This window comes from Oncorhynchus kisutch, linkage group LG9 (genome assembly GCF_002021735.2).
Source record: "Oncorhynchus kisutch isolate 150728-3 linkage group LG9, Okis_V2, whole genome shotgun sequence".
Lineage (NCBI taxonomy): Eukaryota > Metazoa > Chordata > Actinopteri > Salmoniformes > Salmonidae > Oncorhynchus > Oncorhynchus kisutch.
This window is the reverse complement of record NC_034182.2, coordinates 32963199-32979506: the sequence shown is the minus strand read 5'-3', so window position 1 is coordinate 32979506 and position 16308 is coordinate 32963199. Positions and strand designations below refer to the sequence as shown.

At 40.7% G+C, this 16308-nt stretch overlaps 1 protein-coding gene across 1 annotated transcript; it reads left to right on the top strand.

Annotated features, from left to right (window-relative positions):
* Nucleotides 1-9645: 9645 nt before the first annotated feature.
* On the top strand, nucleotides 9646-16105 carry LOC109896465 (G-protein coupled receptor 26-like). The gene is made up of 3 exons (XM_020490728.2): nucleotides 9646-10688; nucleotides 10882-10995; nucleotides 14161-16105. The coding sequence occupies exons 1-3, from the start codon at nucleotides 10021-10023 to the stop codon at nucleotides 14396-14398; spliced, it is 1020 nt and encodes a 339-aa protein (XP_020346317.1). The 5' UTR covers nucleotides 9646-10020; the 3' UTR covers nucleotides 14399-16105.
* Nucleotides 16106-16308: the final 203 nt, after the last annotated feature.

Here is a 16308-nt window from a genome sequence, read left to right as displayed (position 1 = left end):
TCTGTATTGTAGTGAGTGGAAGTGTTGAAGTCTGTATTGTAGTGAGTGGAAGTGTTGAAGTCTGTATTGTAGTGAGTGGAAGTGTTGAAGTCTGTATTGTAGTGAGTGGTAGTGTTGAAGTCTGTATTGTAGTGAGTGGAAGTGTTGAAGTCTGTATTGTAGTGAGTGGAAGTGTTGAAGTCTGTATTGTAGTGAGTGGAAGTGTTGAAGTCTGTATTGTAGTGAGTGGTAGTGTTGAAGTCTGTATTGTAGTGAGTGGTAGTGTTGAAGTCTGTATTGTAGTGAGTGGTAGTGTTGAAGTCTGTATTGTAGTGAGTGGTAGTGTTGAAGTCTGTATTGTAGTGAGTGGTAGTGTTGAAGTCTGTATTGTAGTGAGTGGTAGTGTTGAAGTCTGTATTGTAGTGAGTGGAAGTGTTGAAGTCTGTATAGTCGTGAGTGGTAGTGTTGAAGTCTTTATAGTAGGGAGTGGTAGCGTTGAAGTCTGTACAGTAGTGAGTGGTGCCCAGTGGCTTTGGGATATGACTTGTGCATTGTTCCCCCGTTACGTAACAGTGGCCCAGCACTTCACAGGGGCCAGTCGGACCCAGGAACAGAGTGGCCATGTCTCTGTGGCGTTGATGGATATCTTGATGGATGGCTTAAGTGGCGTGGCTGTCAATGGAGTTATTCTGTGTTAGATGCAGGCCAGTGTATAAGTGCCCGCTAGGACATCTCCTCCCCCTGGGTGGTGTTGTATACTGTACGTTGTGAAAAGTAAAGAAGGAGATGGGGGGAGAACGAGCAGAGCAGATGTGCAAAATGCTTATTATGGGAAGAGCTGAGGGATGTTTCTTATAATTTTAATTTTTTAGTCTGCAGCCCAGTAAATATGGTGTGTGTGTGTGTGTGTGTGTGTGTGTGTGTGTGTGTGTGTGTGTGTGTGTGTGGTGTGTGTGTGGTGTGTGTGTGGTGTGTGTGTGTGTGTGTGTGTGTGTGTGTGTGTGTGTGTGTGTGTGTGTGTGTGTGTGTGTGTGTGTGTGTGTGTGTGTGTGTGTGTGTGTGTGTGTGTGTGTGTGTGTGTGTGTGGTGTGTGTGTGTGGTGTGTGTGTTTGTGTGGGCCTGTGAATGTGGGGGTAAACAGGTGGTGAAATGATAACACTCCTACATCTCCGCTGAACAACAGAGAAGTGAGAGGAGGGCTCTTTCAAAGCACACCTGCTCTGCCTTTGTTCCCCTTGACAATTTACTGTCAGAGGTTGTAAAAGCCAAATAAAACTGAATTTCTCAGAACAACGAGCCCACAGAAAACAACGCTAGACTATCGAGGACCGTGATCAGAAACCAGTGCTCAGGTAACATCATCAAATGTCACTTGTCAGGCATTAGTACTCAATCATAATGAAATGACACTTGTCAGGCATAAGTAATCAATCACCATTAAATCTAATCTGCAGTCTTCCAATCATAGAATTATATTTCTATGCTTAAAAAAACATGACTCTATGATGTAATGCAGACAGAAGAACAACATTCATCTATGTTACATGGAGCTCCGTTCGACATAATGATATAATTGCAGGGGGTTGTTAGGCCATAAGTCATTAAGTCATAATATGAATGGGATCAGTATCGTGAAGAAGATAACAGCATTGACATCCCACACTTGCATTCCACTCCCTCTGGTGCACCCCCAGATGTAATGTAGCCTACTGAACTTTTCTTCAAAGGCAATTAACATCTGCCAAATATTTCAGGTGGACAATCGGTATTTCAATCTGTATTCAAACAAACACATCAAACTTTGACGGTCTCCGTGCGACCGTTAATAAAACTCTCAAAACGTTGTCACTCCCACACAAATAGCGTTAGACATACATAATGCCAAGTGCCTCATTATGTCATTACACCATCCCCTTTTTAAAGCTGTTTAGTGGTGTTTTCTCCATCACGGGTCTATTTTTTTTTTAATGAGGCCCTTTTCATTGCCTTCTGAAGAAGCTGTTTGCACTGCCTGCCTGCATGCCACTCCTGTCTGCTAGTTGGTGCCTGGGCTGGCTTCAAAGAGCTCCTGTCTCCTGGTGATAATGAATGCAGCGTGTCTGCCTCTCTGTGCTATGGCCCACTGTCAATCTGTTCCCACAATCTCCGTTTACACACTGTTACTGTAAACTCACTGAGCTCTGAGCTCAGCCCTCATAGTCCTCTTTCACCATGTAGCTGCTACTGAGTTTTCCAGTTACCTTCGGAGTTGTGTTAATTGTGTTTTGGACGTCTTTTGTTGTCCATTTTCCTGTCAAGTGGATGAGGATGTTCAATCCTTTAATCATATAAATGTTTTAATGCTCTTTGAATATAGTTTGATTTGTTCACTTCCATGTTTGCTGTTAATGGTCAGTCACTGAATGTACTCACTTCAACGTCCATCATGGCATGAACTTATATCAACTCAATGCCCCACAGGGAACCAAGAGGACACAGTAAATATGGTGAGTCAGAAATGTGACCTAATTCTATCCAATTAAAATGACTGTCTGTATGATGACTCAACTGTTATGACCAGTCAAGGCAGAGAGTAGGCTAATGCAGACGTATAGTATTAGCCAGAGTTGACTGAAGAATGCAACACATAGACAGATGGAGAAATAAATGAATAACTTAGGTAAACCGAGTCATCAACAACAACAAAAAGGATCCCTTTCAAAAGTGACCACACTGTGTTATTGCCGGGTCGAAGGGATCCAACTGAAAAGGCATTATTTATGCCTCCTGCCCACCCCTACCTGCTAGCTCTCTCTCCACTCTGTTTGGTCTCCACATAAAAGAGGGTTGCCAGGTGAACAAAGCAATGGTTTGACAGGGCTTTGGCCACCTGTGGTTGACCAAACCTTTCAATCAGCAAGGAGTTGAGTGAGGCTGTAGTCATGCATGTAACTTCCAAAAAACGAATTGGGTTATTAGAGAGAATCGTGCCTTATTAGAGGCTAGTGATGGTACCGTTTAATTAGAGACCTGTTATGAACGCATTATGCAAATATGATTCAAATATGATGTGTAATGTTTAGATATTGGCGTGGTTATAGGCCTTCAGGCTTGTGGCATACAAACAAACTTCTCTACCTGCGCCACTTGTCATACATACAGTATATTCTTCGTGCCACAGAATACTGTCAAAAAAGTTCCCCTGTTGCTTAGATACAGTAAAGATTAACACACATTGCTTCAATTTCACCATCTCAAGATTATGAGGGGTGAGCTGGTGACATAGGAATTTGAGACAACAGAGATACCTAAGAGAGGTCTCAAAATCTGTCTCAGTGGGAATAACAAGACTATAAAAGATATTTAGATCGACATCAAAACACAAATTCTTCTCTGACTCCCGTGTTGCCATGGGAACATGACTCATCAAAACAACTCACACAGCTTACCTGTAGCAGCTGGAGGCGACTCATGAGAGCTATTTTCACACTGCTTTGTCTGCCAGCACACTGTTAGGCAGTACTAAGCTTTGATTTTCAATAACATTTCACACCAGATGTCTCATAAAACACAGAAGAGACTCACTTCAAAACTACTGGCTGGAGTGAAGGTTATATGGCTATTAAGACTATTTTTCTGTGAGCTGAGGTACTGTGCTGTTCTATGATTGTTTAGGCTAGTTAGGACAGTTTGGGGTAAAATAATGATACGAAGTACTCTCAAAAGGTGAGAAGCAACAGTCAAAGGAGGGAGAACATGTAATGAACATGACAGGATTTCTCACGCCACATATCAGAGAGCCAAGGCTGTTACACAAAATATCTATCCGTCTGAACATTCCAAATGGTTGTGCCCTATTGAATGTGGCCCAGATCAAAGTCCAATTTTGGGGTGGAGTTCCCCTTTAAATATAGAATGCAAGGACCTCATTATTTTTAATGGATTGTTATTTTCCAGTCTTTCTTCAAGTCTTTGTTATGCCATTTGCCTCTTTCAAGGTAGCTATTAAAAATGACAACCCGGTGTCTTGTTCACAGTCAACTGACAAATAAACAAAAGGTTAAATAAAGTGTCACACATCTATGTATAGGCAGTTAAATGTCAGTATGCTAGACTTGGAAGCTGTTATGAGTTTATTGTTCTAGTGTCTGGGGTTTCAGGTATGGTGTCATACACTGCTCTGTAAGGTAGATATGCTATAGGCAGGCCATCTGTCCCTGGCTGCTATTTCCTGTAAACAATACACAGAGCTGCCAATAAACATTAGCCTACCCCAGAGCCATATATTTATATGCTAAATATATACATATACAGCCAAGAGTGTGCAAAGCTGTCACCAAGGCAAAGGGTGGCTACTTTGAAGAATCTAAAATATATTTTGATTTGTTTAACACTTTTTTGTTTACTACATGATTCCGTATGTGTTATTTCATAGTTTTGATGTCTTCATTATTATTCTACAATGTGGAAAATAATAAAAAATAAAGAAAAACCCTGGAATGAGTAGGTGTGACAACTTTTGACTAATATTTACATAAATTGTACAGTACATGGCTCTGGCCTAGCCTAGGTCTATAGCTGCACTCCCATTGGCTACGTTTCTATTACTTTCCATTCAGGTTCGAATGGCATAAGATACACTGTATGTCAAATCAGTGCCTTAGGATGGTGTTGATTGTATGTCAAAACCCTTTTTGGTTCCAAGTAGAACTCTTTTGGAGTTCCATGTAGAACCCTTTACACAAAGGGTTCTACATGGAACCCAAAAGAGTTCTACTTGGAACCAAAAAGGGTTCTACCTGGAACCACAAAGGGTTCTTCAGAGGGTTATCCTATGGTACAGTTGAATAACCCTTTTGGAACCCTTTTTTATTAGAGTGTACGTTCATGTACTTCACAAAAGGCTTCTATGTTAAGGTTGCTACAGTATAGGTACACACCAACTGACATCCCAGTTACATTGTCAGCCTTCGGGGAATAACAGGGAAATAACGCCACTTCTTTTGGTCATCTGAAGCACTTTAGTTACTCTACTACGGTGCCATGTCTATTGGTTTGTGTGAAGCTCAACCATGGTTACAAAACAGCTAAATTATATTGTCTCACACCAGAATGGAAAGAAAGCCTGAACACCGTGATGCACATTGCAAGCAATATAGAAGTGCAAACTCAATGCATTGAATTGACTGACAGACACCTCTTCATTTCCGGGATCCATTTTTAGTTGGTGCCAACTGTGTGAATCCACCTGCTTGCTTAGGGGACATTACACATCCACTATTGATAAGTGGGGTGATGTCAACCCACTGGACACAGACGTCAATTCCACGTCTATTCCACATTGGTTCAGCGTAATTTCATTGAAATGGGATGGAAACAACGTTGATTCAACCAGTGTGTGCCCAGTGGGAAGTGTGCAATCCCCATTAGACTAGCCTGTCAAACATGTACCGTCTTTTATGGATGTACAGTGCCTTGCGAAAGTATTCGGCCCCCTTGAACTTTGCGACCTTTTGCCACATTTCAGGTTTCAAACATAAAGATATAAAACTGTATTTTTTGTGAAGAATCAACAACAAGTGGGACACAATCATGAAGTGGAACGACATTTATTGGATATTTCAAACTTTTTTAACAAATCAAAAACTGAAAAATTGGGCGTGCAAAATTATTCAGCCCCTTTACTTTCAGTGCAGCAAACTCTTTCCAGAAGTTCAGTGAGGATCTCTGAATGATCCAATGTTGACCTAAATGACTAATGATGATAAATACAATCCACCTGTGTGTAATCAAGTCTCCGTATAAATGCACCTGCACTGTGATAGTCTCAGAGGTCCTTTAAAAGCGCAGAGAGCATCATGAAGAACAAGGAACACACCAGGCAGGTCCGAGATACTGTTGTGAAGAAGTTTAAAGCCGGATTTGGATACAAAAAGATTTCCCAAGCTGTAAACATCCCAAGGAGCACTGTGCAAGCGATAATATTGAAATGGAAGGAGTATCAGACCACTGCAAATCTACCAAGACCTGGCCGTCCCTCTAAACTTTCAGCTCTTAAAAGGAGAAGACTGATCAGAGATGCAGCCAAGAGGCCCATGATCACTCTGGATGAACTGCAGAGATCTACAGCTGAGGTGGGAGACTCTGTCCATAGGACAACAATCAGTCGTATATTGCACAAATCTGGCCTTTATGGAAGAGTGGCAAGAAGAAAGCCATTTCTTAAAGATATCCATAAAAAGTGTTGTTTAAAGTTTGCCACAAGCCACCTGGGAGACACACCAAACATGTGGAAGAAGGTGCTCTGGTCAGATGAAACCAAAATTGAACTTTTTGGCAACAATGCAAAACGTTATGTTTGGCGTAAAAGCAACACAGCTCATCACCCTGAACATACCATCCCCACTGTCAAACATGGTGGTGGCAGCATCATGGTTTGGACCTGCTTTTCTTCAGCAGGGACAGGGAAGATGGTTAAAATTGATGGGAAGATGGATGGAGCCAAATACAGGACCATTCTGGAAGAAAACCTGATGGAGTCTGCAAAAGACCTGAGACTGGGACGGAGATTTGTCTTCCAACAAGACAATGATCCAAAACATAAAGCAAAATCTACAATGGAATGGTTCAAAAATAAACATATCCAGGTGTTAGAATGGCCAAGTCAAAGTCCAGACCTGAATCCAATCGAGAATCTGTGGAAAGAACTGAAAACTGCTGTTCACAAATGCTCTCCATCCAACCTCACTGAGCTCGAGCTGTTTTGCAAGGAGGAATGGGAAAAAATGTCAGTCTCTCGATGTGCAAAACTGATAGAGACATACCCCAAGCGACTTACAGCTGTAATCGCAGCAAAAGGTGGCGCTACAAAGTATTAACTTAAGGGGGCTGAATAATTTTGCACGCCCAATTTTTCAGTTTTTGATTTGTTAAAAAAGTTTGAAATATCCAATAAATGTCGTCCCTCTTCATGATTGTGTCCCACTTGTTGTTGATTCTTCACAAAAAAATACAGGTTTATATCTTTATGTTTGAAGCCTGAAATGTGGCAAAAGGTGGCAAAGTTCAAGGGGGCCGAATACTTTCGCAAGGCACTGTATGCACTTTCACTCTTCAGTAAGTCCTCATAGATCCTGTGAACGAAGAAAGACCATCAATCAAATAGCAGAGCCCTCCTTTAACGAGGTCACCGTCAGTGTAAACTCAGAGCTGTTATTACTTCAGACCTGTTGTCTTTAAATAGCTGGGCTAACAAATCCAACTACGTGAACGGTGCAATACCACACACACTACCCCAGGACCCTTCAAATTGTGTCTCATTACTGCTATTGAGGAGTTATGTGAACTATAGTACCTTAACCTCATCGGGGCTGGTGATATTACTAGTCTACAGTAACTAGCAGTCTGGTTCAGAACTAGAAATGTTCAAGATTCAAGATTGAATACTTCATTGCCATACCAACTGAAGTGGTAGGGAATTTGGCTTAGTGCAGCTCATAAAAACTGGTACAAAAGATTCATATTAATTTGCAGAGCCTATACATACAATAGCGGCAGTACATGGTAATGCATAGTGTATTTTATATTGTAACACTACATGGTATTGCATAGTGTATTTTATATTTCAACAGTACATGGTATTGCATACTGTATTTTATATTTTAACAGTACATGGTATTGCATACTGTATTTTATATTGTAACAGTACATGGTATTGCATACTGTATTTTATATTGTAACACTACATGGTATTGCATAGTGTATTTTATATTGTAACAGTACATGGTATTGCATAGTGTATTTTATATTGTAACACTACATGGTATTGCATAGTGTATTTTATATTGTAACACTACATGGTATTGCATACTGTATTTTATATTGTAACACTACATGGTATTGCATAGTGTATTTTATATTGTAACACTACATGGTATTGCATAGTGTATTTTATATTGTAACACTACATGGTATTGCATACTGTATTTTATATTTCAACAGTACATGGTATTGCATACTGTATTTTATATTGTAACACTACATGGTATTGCATAGTGTATTTTATATTGTAACACTACATGGTATTGCATACTGTATTTTATATTTCAACAGTACATGGTATTGCATACTGTATTTTATATTTTAACAGTACATGGTATTGCATACTGTATTTTATATTTCAACAGTACATGGTATTGCATACTGTATTTTATATTTCAACAGTACATGGTATTGCATACTGTATTTTATATTGTAACACTACATGGTATTGCATACTGTATTTTATATTTTAACAGTACATGGTATTGCATAATGTATTTTATATTTTAACAGTACATGGTATTGCATAGTGTATTTTATATTTTAACAGTACATGGTATTGCATAGTGTATTTTATATTTTAACAGTACATGGTATTGCATAGTGTATTTTATATTTTAACAGTACATGGTATTGCATACTGTATTTTATATTTTAACAGTACATGGTATTGCATACTGTATTTTATATTTTAACAGTACATTTACCATATTATTGATTGTAATGATGAGAGCCAGATGGACTCTGTGGGGGCTGGATTTGATTACGCCTTGTGGAATAATAACAAAAATGAAAAATACAATTGGACTAGCAAAACCCATAGCTATAAGAGACTGACCTTTATTGGACCCCATTGGCTGATATCAGTCTGTTGTCCATTACAGTGCTACTATTCTGGCTTTTGGAGTTCGGTAATAACAAAGCTGTTAAACTTCACTTTATCTTTGATAAAATATCCTGTACTTACATCATTGAGGCTGCCGATGAGGCTTATAGTAGTAAGGTGGCACATCATCATCATCATCATCATCATCAGGATGGGTTTTTCAGATCCCCATATAACATTTACTTCATTAGCATCAGTGATTAGTTAATTAGTCTCTGGCATGTAAATGATGCTAGTAGGCTGCTAGGGATGTGCTCTACTTTCCCTCCAGATGAGGTAAGAGTCATCATTTTTATGGTATGCCTCTCTTTGACATGCCCATCTCCAGTGAAATACTACATCATATTATAATGAAGGAATCTAACTATTGTGACTGCATGGTTTTAAGCAAGGAAGTTATGTGCCTTCTCTTCCAACCAATAATCCCTTATAGGCCATTATTGGTGATATGCATTTTTGTTTTTACTACTAAACACGTGAGACATATTTCAGTTGTAACAACCTTACACAATTGCTCAGGGTTAATTAATAATTCATAAGAGTGAAACAGATATATTAGCCTGTTTCCTTACTCGCCCCTCCAATGTGCACAGGGTGCCCTTTGGCCACGGGAGACGCGCCAAATTATTGGATATCCCTCATGTAGGCCTATCATTGCGTCATGTGTCGCTTCGCCACTATCGACTTGGGAAAGTGTCATCAATAGATACGGATGAAGGGAAGTTGTTTCTGTGAATAAAAAATAATAATATCTGTGTTCTGATGTGTATGACCTCACAAACACACTCGTAAAAGACTAAAATAACGAATGAATCAATGGATGAACCAAAATAACTTCCCAATGTTGTAAATGGATGACGTTCTATTTTTCGTCACGTGATAGCTAATTGTAACATTAACATTCAAACGAATTTGCACTAGACAGGGCAGGCTCCAAACAGTCATCTGGTTTAGTACGCATGTTCTGCGCACAAAGGCAGTGGCGTGCGTCGCAGTCTCACTGTTTTCATGCTGAGGTAGTCGTAGAAGGGAGCGGAGATACGAAACATTTGCCCATGTGTTACCCAAACGCTCAGTTACACATGCCATCAAATTCTGTTACAAATACTTGAGTGGTGTGGGAGTAGAAAACTCGGTTAAAGAAACGAAATGGTCTGGCGCTCGTGGGGCGCGCGCGGTCTCCCCACTTCAGCACTCTGGACAGCGCTCCACCAACTTGGAGACGGCGAAACTTGTAGGAGTTAAATTCTGGAATGACGACCTTGGAGATAAACGACGGTGCAATCATGGTGGATATTAAGTGTATATTATCTACAGGTGCATGCAAAACGCAAGTGGACTTTTTCAAGTGAGACATGGACTTTGCGGAAATTATCTTCACGTTGTTCATTGTTGTGGTCGCAATTGTCTCGTTGTTGTCGAACTTGCTGGTGCTGCTATGTTTTGTCCAGAGCACCGAGATCCGCCGACAGGTACCGGGTATATTCATCATGAACCTGTCTTTTTGCAACATACTTATCACCCTTTTAAACATGCCATCGACATTGGTAGGGATTGTCAGAAACCACCAGCCTTTTGGGGATTGCCTTTGCCATACAGTGAGCTTTCTGGAGACCTTTTTGACTGCGAACACTATGTTGAGTATGGCAGCACTCAGTATAGACCGCTGGATAGCAGTGGTGTTCCCCTTGAGTTACTCCAGTAAAATGCGCTACAAGGACGCAGTGATCATGATGTGCTACTCGTGGCTCCACTCCCTCACGTTTTCCCTCATCGCCCTCCTGTTCTCCTGGGTTGACTATAGCCACATTTACGCCTCGTGCACTTTGCATTTGAGCGAGGAGAGCGACAGGATCAAGTTTACAATTTTCACCGTCGTTTTCCACGCCAGTAGTTTCATGCTCTCCCTGCTGATCCTGTGCTTCACATATTTGAAGGTGCTAAAAGTTGCACGCTTCCACTGCAAGAGGATAGACGTTATAACCATGCAGACGCTGTTCTTGCTGGTGGATATTCACCCATCGTACGTATGCTCCTTTACTTAAAGAGGTGTGCGATCAATTGCCGTTACAATGTGCAATGTTAGCTTTAGAGTAAGCTATAGATTAAATCCTGGGGAAACATGCTTACTGTAGGTGTTCATTTAAAAAAATTCAAATGTAGAATGTTTCGTCATTTATTCTGCTGGACTAATATCAGTTCATTCCTATTTTCAGTGTGAAACAAAGGTGTCTGGTAGAACAAAAGAGAAGGAAACAGAGAGCCACCAAGAAAATCAGCATTTTCATTGGGTCATTCATCATCTGTTTTGCTCCCTATGTTATTACGAGGTAAGTCGGTTTCCAGTCAAGGGGAGACAGGCAGCTGAACAAACAGGAGTGTCATTCACCTACCTTAAACACATCATTAAAGGGGTTATTATAGAGGTTATGAGATTAACACATCCCCAGGTGAACACACTTTGATAATACAACTGGGTTTATGAACAGTAAAGGTAAAGGCTATCATCGCAGGGTTTACTCTGTTTAATAACTTTGCCACCCCAGCAAAATAACAGAAAAATTATCAGCAACATTCAGTTGAAAGATGAGGCAGGTCTCATGTAAGGTTGAGCAATGCACAAATTAAGGTTTAATTCAATTTCACCCGATTAGTTTTTGTTGTTGCGCGTTTATGATCTCCATCTGTATCTGATACATCCTTCATTAAACCATCAATTATCTGTCGTCATGTCATTTCACTGGACCACCATGAGACGACAGTTAGCACACAGAGGCATTCATTTCCACCAACACACAGCATAGAGCAGCTGATTCAAATAACCAATTCGTCATGAAGCTTTGATTATTTGAATCAGCTGTGTAGTCATGGAGCAAAAAACGAGTTTGGAAAAGCTTGGCCAAGAGGGAATATAGCATTGTAGTTTACATTTGACATTTTAGTTATTTAGCAGACTCTCTTATGCAGAGCGACTTACGGCAGGGTAGCCTAGTGGTTAGAGCGTTGGACTAGTAACCGAAAGGTTGCAAGTTCGAATCCCCGAGCTGACAAGGTACAAATCTGTCGTTCTGCCCCTGAACAGGCAGTTAACCCACTGTTCCTGTTCCTTGTTCTTAACTGACTTGCCTAGTAAAATAAAGGTAAAAAATATATAAATAATTACAGGAACAATTAGGGTTAAGTGCCTTGCTCAAGGGCACATCGACAGATTTATCCTAGTCAGCTCGGGGATTCAAATCAGCACCCCCCCCTCCCCCACACACATATTGCAAGCAAAACAGTTTAGTGGTCTCCCTCTTGATAATGGAGAGAATTTAGTTTAGTTTAGAGTTAATTTTGTGCAATTCTACACATTTTGCCATGGGCTGTAGAGAAAATGTTGCTATTTTAAAGCTAATTTCCTGAAATTCTACACATTTTGCCATGGGGTGGAAATAAATGTTTGCAGTTTTAATTTGAGACTGACTAACAAAATCAATGGGGGTCCCCCGGCCGGTAATTTGATAACACGTTTAGATAGCTGGCCACTAAAGTAACTTAGCAACCAAACAAATGTTAGCTGACATGGGCTAATTGACTGACTATCAGTGACTGACATAACAAGAGTAAAACTGCTGATGCACAACCAAATTTACAAATTGCACCTTGTGTATTCTACTATTCTCACTCAACTGCTTCATTGGCATTCCTGCATATACAGTGGGGCAAAACAAAATTTTGTCAGCCACCAATTGGGCAAGTTTTCCCACTTAAAATGATGAGAGAGGCCTGCAATTTTCATCATAGGTACACTTCAACTATTACAATCCAGAAAATCACATTGTAAGGATTTTTTATGAATTTATTTGCAAATTATGGTGGAAAATAAGTATTTGGTCACCTACAAACAAGCAAGATTTCTGGCTCTCACAGACCTGTAACTTCTTCTTTAAGAGGCTCCTCTGTCCTCCACTCTTTACCTGTATTAATGGCACCTGTTTGAACTTGTTATCAGTATAAAAGACTCCTGTCCACAACCTCAAACAGTCACACTACAAACTCCACTATGGCCAAGACCAAAGAGCTGTCAAAGGACACCAGAAACACAATTGTAGACCTGCACCAGGCTGGGAAGACTGAATCTGCAATAGGTAAGCAGCTTGGTTTGAAGAAATCAACTGTGGGAGCAATTATTAGGAAATGGAAGACATATAAGACCACTGATAATCTCCCTCGATCTGGGGCTCCACGCAAGAGCTCACCCCATGGGGTCAAAATGATCACAAGAATGGTGAGCAAAAATCCCAGAACCACACGGGGGGACCTAGTGAATGACCTGCAGAGAGCTGGAACCAAAGTAACAAAGCCTACCATCAGTAACACACTACGCCGCCAGGGACTCAAATCCTGCAGTGCCAGATGTGTCCCCCTGCTTAAGCCAGTACATGTCCAGGCCTGTCTGAAATTTGCTAGAGAGCATTTGGATGATCCAGAAGAAGATTGGGACAATGTCATATGGTCAGATGAAACCAAAATATAACTTTTTGGTAAAAACTAAACTCGGCGTGTTTGGAGGACAAAGAATGCTGAGTTGCATCCAAAGAACACCATACCTACTGTGAAGCATGGGGGTGGAAACATCATGCTTTGGGGCTGTTTTTCTGCAAAGGGACCAGGACGACTGATCCGTGTAAAGGAAAGAATGAATGGGGCCATGTATCATGAGATTTTGAGTGAAAACCTCCTTCCATCAGCAACGGAATTGAAGATGAAACGTGGCTGGGTCTTTCAGCATGTCAATGATCCCAAACACACCACCCGAGCAACGAAGGAGTGGCTTCGTAAGAAGCATTTCAAGGTCCTGGAGTGGCCTAGCCAGTCTCCAGATCTCAACCCCATAGAAAATCTTGTGAAGACTTACAGAAAACATTTGACCTCTGTCATTGCCAACAAAGGTTATATAACAAAGTATTGAGATAAACTTTTGTTATTGACCAAATACTTATTTTCCACCATAATTTGCTAATAAATAAATAAAAAATCCTACAATGTGATTTTCTGGATTTTTCTTCTCATTTTGTATGTCATAGTTGAAGTGTACCTATGATGAAAATTACAGGCCTCTCTCATCTATTTAAGTGGGAGAACTTTGGTTGCTGACTAAATACTTTTTTGCCCCACTGTACCTATGGGCAAGAATATTGTAGCAATGTTCAGTTTATACATATTTATGTTGAAGAAATACGTTCATACATTATTTTTTCCTAATGTATAAGGCTTGTTGCCAAAGCTGTTTTTCTGGCCCATCCGTATATCCTAATTTATTCTATTCTACCTTGTAACCTTAGAGCCTCATGGCATTTCATAGAATACCAACTGAATTATCACCAAACACTCTCAAAAGCAAACAGAACAACTGCCTGCAAGATAAATACCATGCTTTGAATATTGGATAACTTTTGCCCTTTCTAAAAGGCTATTTGCGAACTCTAACTTGACCTCTGCCTTCTCCTCAGGTTGACCGAGCTGCTTCCCTTCGTGGGAATCAACCGCCACTGGGGAATTGTCAGTAAGTGCCTGACATACAGCAAGGCGGCGTCCGACCCCTTTGCCTACTCCCTCCTGCGTCTACAGTACAAGAAGGTCCTGGTTACCGTTGTCAACCGGTTGCTGCGCCGTGACCTGTACCCCTCATCTGGCCACAACAGCTCTCTGGACACAGAGAACGACTACTCTCTCCAGAGGATCAGTTAATGTCAACATTATGGACATAACAAATATACCCAGACAGACAGACCCAAAATAAAGGTTTCCTCATGGAAAGAGGGGAGGTGAGCGAGAGAAGGAAGAGAGCAAGAGAGAGAGATTGGAGAAAAGGGGATTGTAGGAAATAGGAGAGAGCGAGAGAGAGAGAGGGAGGTTGTGGGAGGGGAAGAGGTGGATGAGGTGGATAGAAGGAGACAGCAGAGAAACAGGCGGGGTAGACAGCGGAAGAGAGGGCAAGACGGATAGACTGCACAGAGAATGATCGCGTTCAGGGACATTTGCTCCAGACGATACTGGTAAACAAGGGAGTCTGATGATCCATGATTCACTGGCAGAGCCACACACACACACTAACACACACACACGCCCAGAGCCAGAATCAAATGAATCAATGTTATTGAATCAGCCAGGGGTTCGTTCGATTCATAAAGGGAGGGATCACTCCACAAGAGTCTGAATGCTAGTGGTCTTTTATAACATAATAACCTCTTTATAAAGGAGATGTCATAGCCACATTTACAGACCTTTTGACACCCGTATAGAATATAGGAACGTGCTATTAAGGTTATTAATCTCTCGTGGACAGATGCACGTAACATAAATGGTAGTAGAAGCTGTTGACAGACTGTGGGATGCCATGACTAACGAGGAACTTTGTTCTGGTACGCAGATTTTTCATCACTAACCACTTGGACAAATCACGATTTTGCAGGTGCTCGCATCGTTCGAATTTCGGAAGGGGAGGGGACATTTTGGGCCATAGACTTGCCCGTAAACTGGCTGAGAGTTTTCATATAGAGGGGTGGAGACTTTGCTGGTCTCATTAATATATTTTATAACACATCTCCCCCAGAACTTAATGGAGGATCTGACAAATTTCGCAAGATGTCCTTTCTGGGTGTCCGAGGTTATGTACTGTCAACTGGACAGAGTGGAAGATGGGAAAGCTTAGCTAGCGGCTGACCAGTAGCCTTTCGGGCACTGGTGCAATTTCAAGGGGCACCAATTCATTTCTTGAAGTTAAAATGTGAACTTTTCAATGAATGGTACTTGCTGTGGCAAATGCTGCCAACTAGATAGCCATGTTATGTAGCCTATGGACTGTGTTTTAGACTACTACTGCAGTTGCTCACAATTTCACATCAATCACTGGATATTGATGCACTTTGTATTTCTCTCAGAGCTACTAGTTATAACAGCCAAAGGCAAATGCCATCATGTTTACTATGGTAGCGTGTTGTAACTGAATGTACTGCAGGTATTAAGGTAATTTTGACTGAAATGGATTTGTACTATTGTGTATATTGTAATACTTTATTCTGCCAGGTGATTGCTGGAAATGTTTATATGGATATTTATAAATACCGGATGTTATCTTTATCAAACTATTTTACACTGTATGAGAAACCATCATATGTATTTGTTTAAATGCTCTTCAAATAAAAGAGATGTTCTATAGCAGAAGAATGTTATGTTCAAGTAAGTGCTTTAAAACATGTTATTGTGTTCGTGCCAGAATTCAATATATGACTGTTTGGCTTTTCAATAGTTGCTTTATCAGAACCTGATTATTTTTAGATGCACCAAGCACACGTGTGTTTCATTATGCAGGCCTATGCCACTTGCTGTACTTTGGCAGTGTGTGAGTAAAGCTGTTGGTGAAAAATGTGCAATAAAGCTGTCAAATAACAAGCATCCTTTGATATATTTATGGCCATATGACAAGACATGTAGAAGCATATCTAATATCTAATGCCAATCTGGGGATTTCATGTTGACAGATTCATCAGCAACTGTTTTGCAGGTGCCAGAGGCTGTTCAATGTTTGTGCCACCACACCTCAAATAATACAATAGGAATGTCAAGCAGTAGGATATGTAGGGGAGAGTGAGGTAAAT